At 57.0% G+C, this 6,600-nt stretch overlaps 1 protein-coding gene across 1 annotated transcript; it reads right to left on the bottom strand.

Annotated features, from left to right (window-relative positions):
* Positions 1–211: 211 nt before the first annotated feature.
* On the bottom strand, positions 212–4,442 carry MSX1 (msh homeobox 1). The gene is made up of 2 exons (XM_082727356.1): positions 3,746–4,442; positions 212–1,414 (listed from the first exon to the last, which is right to left on the bottom strand). The coding sequence occupies exons 1-2, from the start codon at positions 4,212–4,214 to the stop codon at positions 972–974; spliced, it is 912 nt and encodes a 303-aa protein (XP_082583482.1). The 5' UTR covers positions 4,215–4,442; the 3' UTR covers positions 212–971.
* Between the last annotated feature and the right edge of the window lie 2,158 nt (positions 4,443–6,600).

The raw sequence follows: 6,600 nt of genomic DNA, 5'->3' as shown, positions 1-6,600 counted from the left end.
AGGTAATTGCTTCAATTCTCCACTTGACTTTGCTAACGCAGATCTGTCCTGCGTGTTCAAAAAGACACCCCCCCACCCGTCCCTGAATATCCCGTTGTCACCTTTGAAAGGTGCTAGTGTAAAACTACCATTGAGCTGAAAAGCAATTGTATATGTGAACAGAAGGCAAGAAGTAAAATTCAAATAAAAGCCTAAATGAATGAAGAGATCATTTCTTGTAGCTTAAAATTAATTTATTTAACAAATATAGCTATAATATAAATGATAATAAAATTTCAAATATACAGTATATTACACACAATCCCTTCCAAAGGGATTCTTGAGAGTCACACAAATGTACTGTTAAATAGAACAGGAGTTTTAAATTTTATTTTACAATTTTTTTCTGGTACTGGTGAGAGAGGTCCCTTCAACCTACCTTGGCAACGCATCTGTGTCACCCGCCCTCCCCCCCACCGAAGCAGACATTTTTACAGTTGAAGTTCTCTGAAGTTTTCCGATGGAAGGACCGGGTTTCCATCTCCCCTAACATGCTCTTCTCTTTTTCTCCAACTGTTCTTATTTTCCAAAATCTTCACAGGAGAGTTTCTCTGTGCCTCTCCTGCCTGCTGTCAGGATAGGACGCAGCCACCCAGCGCCGATCCAAACACTAACTCTGCTGGGGACCGCTGGGAATTCTACACCTCTCTAACCCCAGTTTCTCCATCTGTAACACAAAGGGTAGATCTAGATTCTAGAAGAGTGTTAAGGGCCTCTTCCAGCCTCTTTGGGGAAAGGGATCAGACATTGGAGAGTGAACGCAAGGAGCAGCCGAGAATAAACCGATAAACCGGAGCAGCGTGAGGGGTTCAAGGGGAAGGAGCCGGGCGGTGCCGAACAAGGAAGCTCCTTGGGGGATGGCTCCTGCCGCTCGCAGGAGCCGGGGGCTGGAGGAATCAGCTAGGACCGCAGAGAAGCGACCCTGGGACCCTCTATGTAAGGTGGTACATGCTGTAACCCACGTGGGCTGTGTAGAGTCCCACGGGGGCCACCGGCAGCGCGGCGCGCTGGAAGGGGCCCGAGGCACCGTAGAGTGAGGCGCCCGCCGCGGCCGCTACCGCCGCGGGGCCGCCGAGCGGGAAGGAGAGGCCAAAGGCAGCCGGTGGCAGCATGGGCTTGGCGGCCATCTTCAGCTTTTCCAGCTCTGCCTCCTGCAGTCTCTTGGCTTTGGCGCGGCGGTTCTGGAACCAGATCTTCACCTGCGTCTCGGTGAGGCTGAGCGAGCTGGAGAACTCCGCGCGCTCGGCGATGGACAGGTACTGCTTCTGGCGGAACTTGCGCTCAAGCGCCAGCAGCTGCGCGGTGGTGAAGGGAGTCCTCGGCTTTCGGTTGGTCTTGTGCTTGCGCAGGGTGCAGGCCGGGGGGCTCAGCCGCCCTAGGGGGCCGAGAAAAAGGCAGGGCGTTAAGAGAACGGCGTGGGAGTGTAATCCGCCGACCGAGTAGCAGCAGTAGTCAATAATAACAGCTACTCATTTTCGTGGAGCACCTCGGGGCCAGGCACTGGGAGCGACACTTGGAAAAGGTTTTCTTCAGTTGCCGCACCCCTCGGGGTAGACGTTTCTGTCTACTTCTCGCCAATGAGGAAACAAAGATTTCAGGTGAAACAGCCGCAGTTTCAAGGCCCAAACTTAACTGGGAAGAGGTGGAACGTCTTAATGCTAGGCGGCTTCTCCAGAAGGCCTTCCTCAGCGGGCTTCCTCCCACCCACGCTTGTGTTGGCACAGTAGGTGTTAATAAGACCGATGGAACTTTAGGCCCTGCGCCCACCCCTAGATCACACCTACTTTCATGAATTGGCTAAACATGTATATGTGCCCACCGAGTGTTCTGCGCTAGGCTAGGCGGTGGTGCGGCATCCAACCCAGATCTGGGAATTCCACTCTCTCCCTTGGAACTGCATGTTCCTACAAGGTTCTAAGGGCTGTCCCTGGGGACCCGGAGGGGGAGCAAAGCCTGCTGTCAGACTGTCAGGGAGGTGGCACCAGGGCCATTTCTCAAATATGGTGCCAGTGGGGGTGGGAGTGGACTTCTAATTGTCTCCATTGTCTCCAGAGTCTCTCCCACCGCCAGCGCCTTGGCCCTCTGGACGCACACAATTGGGAGTGGGTGGGAGGGGGGGGGACTGTAATCACTTGTCCCGACCTGTGTCTCCCATCGCAGAGATCAAAGGTGCCAGGCTTTTTCTTATGGCTTCCAAATGTACCTCAAGGATGGGCGGTGAGGGAGCACACCCCCACCCCCCCACCCCAACAGAGGGCTCCCCCGCAGGTCTGAGACTAAGTCCTCTGGGCCAGTCAACCCCTGCCACACTGGGCAGTGGAGGCCAGATAAAACGTAGAACAGATTATTTCCAGGACAACAGGGATTGCAAAGACTTTGGGGTCTGGGCAGGGGCCCTAACCGAATTCCCAAGTCCGGGAGAGGCAGCTTTCCCTATCCAGCAGCCTCCCTTGGGAAAAATGAATTCAAGTCAATAATGTTTCACCATGCGGGTTTTGCCTAAGCATGCATTTTTTCCCCCGTTGTTGTTGTTGTTGTTGTTGTTGTTGTAAATAATGATCCTTTGGACTCACAGACCACCAGGATATGAATCAAATGAAACCTCCTGTTAACATTCCCCCTTCTTCCCTGCTCCAGGCCATTGAGAGTCCGGGAAGCAGTTGGCCCCCAACTCGCTTTCCGCCCGGCCGCCCCAGGGGCGGGCGCCGAGGAAAACGTCACTCCCTTCGGTAGGGACAGCACAGCCCAGGGCCACCTTCTCCAGCCATTAGGCCCAGGGAGGGGCTGGCCTTTCAAAGACGTTTAATCCCCTGATAAAAATCATTCCTCAGCATCACGCCATTGAATTCGGGTTGCTATTATGCCGCGCAAAATAATCGGAGGAAACGAGGAAAACTTGGGAATTTCCCGTGCTCCTGAAATATCTCCGAGCGTGTTTGCTGGACAGAGAAGCCGGGGGGCCATGAGGCCTTGGAACGACCCCGAACGCGCCTTTGACGGTTGGAGTCCGCTTCAGTGGCCCAGTCCGCGAGGTTTGGGAGCTTCCCACCGCAATGGAGGGGGCGCCTCCTACTAATTGACTTGGTGCCCCGCCCCCTCCACTGGAACCTGAGCGCCCCCTCCCACTAAATGACCCATCCACCAGGAGCACTAAGTATCTTCCTGAAACTTGAAGGGGGAAGGGGAAATTTGCAAGAGGTTAAGAACTTCTGGGCAAAGAGATACTTTATTGCGGGGCGTGAGGGCAGTCTTCTACTGCGAGAAAGTGAAACTCTGAGCGCCAGGAAGATGTCCGTACTACTTGGACCCACCCGCAGGGATAACGGCAAAGTAACAGGGTTTGGGGGCAGTTAGGGAATTGGGGACTCCTGGGGTCCTTTGATGGGGGCAGGAGGAGAGGGTGCTCAGAAACCTTGTCCTACAAGTTAATTCCCACCCGCAGCGTCCCCTGGCCAAGGCGGAGAGCCCTCGAAAGTGGACCGAGAGCTGGGTTTCAGCCAGGTCTCCAACCCTTTAGCTGATGGAGTGCGGAGAGGAGTAAACTCTTCCTCCCAGCCAACCGATCTACAGCACCAGCTCCAGGTACCCAGCTGCAGGTACGCAGCCGCTGGAGACAAGCAGGCGCCAGCGTGCGGCCTGGCGCCCGCGGTTCCCGCACCCCCCGCCCTCGGCCCTCTCCCCGCCGCCTGGGTTCCTGGCTACTTACTGGCTGGGGGCGGGGAGAAGCGGGGGTTCTGCATCCACGGGGTCCTCTCGGGCTTCTCGGGGCTCTCGGCTTTGACCAGCGCATCTTCTGGCAGCTTGAGAAGTCCTCCCACCGAGAAGTGGCCCAGTGGCCGCGGCGAAGACGGCGCGTCCGGGGCTCCCAGCGACCCGGGCCGGGCGCCTAGGGGCTGCGCAGAGCCGCCCACCGCCTGTGCGCCCTCAGAGGCCGCCAGGGCGCTCTCCTTGGCCCCGGGCTTCCTGTGGTCGGCCATGAGAGCCTCCACGCTGAAGGGCAGGAGTGAAGGGGATACTTTGGGCTTGGCCCCCTCCTCGTCTGCGCCCATGGCGGCCGCCGTGGCCGCCGTGGCGCTGGGGACCTGGCCCCCGCCTCCCCCCGCCGGCTTGCCGAAGGCGGAGTCCTCCACTTTGACACCGAGTGGCAAAGAAGTCATGTCAGCAGCCGGGGCCATGCAGAGACGGGCCCCCCTTCCAGCCGCAGCACGGCCCAGCCGCCGGGCATGGGCTTCGGGCGGGCTGGGAGCACGGCGGGCCTTTGGGAGCGCCCGGGGCCCTGGCCGGGCGGGCCCTCGCGCGCGCGCCTCCCGCGCCTCCCCAGAAGGCCAGCTCCGGCGCCCGGGGCCTGGTTCCTCGCAGGCGCCGCAGCGCAGGCAGAGTTCCCGGGCGCACTCGCCGGCTCCGGGTCGGGCCGCAGCTCCCCAGAGAACTTGTTAATAAGGCGAGGCTAGCGCGGCGGCGGCCAATCATCACTCGAGGGGGCGGGCCCGGCGCGAGCCATTGGACAGCGGTCCTGCGGACTAGCCCCGAGGCGCACTGGGCCGCGGGGCGCGCGGGACAGGGCCGGGCCCCGGGAGGGCAAAGGAGGGGAGGGGGCGCGGGAGAAACTTTCTTCCGCGCTGTAGCCTGCGCCGCCTGTCTCTTTCCGGGTCCCCGTCGGTCCCTATTTTTCTGTGTTCTTGGGGGACTTTTCTGCCCTCCCCTCTCTCCCACAGCTCCCCTTTTTCTCTACTCCTTCCCTGTTTCTCTCCACCAAGGCTTCTCCAATCTTCCTCTTTCAGTCAGCCGCTGGGTCTGTTTCTCTGTGCCCATCCGCTACCTGCTTCCCCTCTTCTCTACCACGATCATTTGAGATGAGTCATTTCATGAGTATTTCTTTTATAGTTGAAAAAATCCGCATGGTTGTTTACTCTACTAGAAAGATGGCTTGTTCGTTTCTTTTTCTTAGACGCCTTTATTTTCTTCCTTTCCCCATCTTTCAGATTTTACCTCTGAGTAGAAGTGGGCCTTTGTCTCTTTCTAAGCGCTGGACTGAAGTTTGGCTAAAGAAGCCACGCTCCCGTGGCGTTGTGGAAGCTAAGGATAAGAATACATAATATTATCCCGGGTCGGTAATCGATTTTCATTCATGTGTACTTTTCCCCGCTGTGAACTTCCCCGGGAGGATTACAACACCTATACCCGAGACCAGCTGGGGGAAGGAGCCGCCGGGTCCTTTTGATATAGAACTTATTGAAATAAAACAAGCAGAAACGTCAACAAAACATTGGTCTGGCCTTAACGTGACCTCAGCACGTCCGCCGAAACAAAAACACATCCCGGTCTCTGGGTCCAGGGTGGCACAAGGGTGGGAGGCACATTTGTGGGAGGGGGCCGGGGTGAGGGCGGAAAGAGGATGGTTCCTGGGATGGATCCTTGGTAGCTAGGCTTGAGAACTTTTATTTTGCCAGTTTCAGAGGTAACGTGATTTTTTTTTTTTTTTTCCTGCTTGGGGGAAAAATGGAGGAAAAAGAGTTGGAAGTGTGGGAGACTTAAGATCTATGCAAAGTCGGGCCGGGGCTCGGCAGTTTTCTGCGCCTCCTCTTTATGGCCTCTTATCCCGGGGCCCAGGCCGGCGGCTCCCGGGGAGCCAGCGGCGGTGATTGGCGGCTCATCGGGACCGGCCATTGATGACTGCGGGGTTCTAATCTCCAGGAAACACAAGGGGCTGCCGCGGCCATTTAGGGGTAATTATCCGAGCGCGGAGGGACAGCGAATTCCCTCGCCTTTTAACTGGGCCCAATAAAAGCTGTAGATTAGGGGCGTCCAGATTAAGGAAAATGAATTGCTAGAGCGGGAACTTTATTACCCTGACGGCGTCTGGGGTCTGGCGGGAGGGGTCGGACTGCGGACGCCAGGGTGATCGGCAGCCTCACATCTGTCCATAGGCTCCGGAGATATGTGCAGGCCTTGGGGCGGGTTCAGGAATACTCGCATCTGTGACATTTACGTTTCCAGATTTCTTACTCACCCGGGACTGCAACACAAGCATGGGGCAGGATTTGGGGCTTCTAGCTGGCACATCGGGCCCAGCTGGAGGCGCGGTGCATCCACCGGGCCTATCTTAAACTCACCGTAGCCTGGGGAGGGGGGGCGCGCCGGACGAATAGAGAGTCCTTCCACCGGGCAGTGAAATCGAGGTCCTGGAGGGACGCCTGAGGGTGCAAGGATAGGGTATCGTACGATCCATTTTAGGGCCGACCTAACGGAAGCTGAGCAAGGCTGTAGGCCGAACCCGCTGCTAGCAGGCCAGCCGGGACAGCGAACTTCCATTGCCTGCATTTTTAATTTATCTGTAGCTGAAACAACACCCTGCAGCCCAGCCGGAATCTCTGGACTGGGACTAAAGCGGGAGAGGAAATCGAGGGCCCTTGGCTTTTTAGGTTATCGTGTCAAAAGCGAGCCGTGTGTCTTTCTGACCGGGGCTTGCTTTGTTCCACCGTCGTCTCCCATCTCAAAATGTTTGACTCTCAGATCACTTGGAGAACCCTATATAACTAAGAACTTCCTCCGTGGGAAAAT

This window comes from Mustela nivalis (genome assembly GCF_964662115.1).
Source record: "Mustela nivalis genome assembly, chromosome: 4".
NCBI classification, from domain to species: Eukaryota; Metazoa; Chordata; class Mammalia; order Carnivora; family Mustelidae; genus Mustela; species Mustela nivalis.
This window is presented reverse-complemented; position numbering and strand designations above follow the sequence as displayed.

What these genes read in the sequence shown, in the direction of transcription:
- MSX1 (XM_082727356.1), bottom strand. Translation starts at nt 4,214, where the DNA reads ATGGCCCCGGCTGCTGACATGACTTCTTTGCCACTCGGTGTCAAAGTG. An exon ending in CTTCTCCCCGCCCCCAGCCA is followed by an intron (nt 1,415 to 3,745) that starts GTAAGTAGCCAG and finishes TCGGCCCCCTAG; the next exon opens with GGCGGCTGAGCCCCCCGGCC.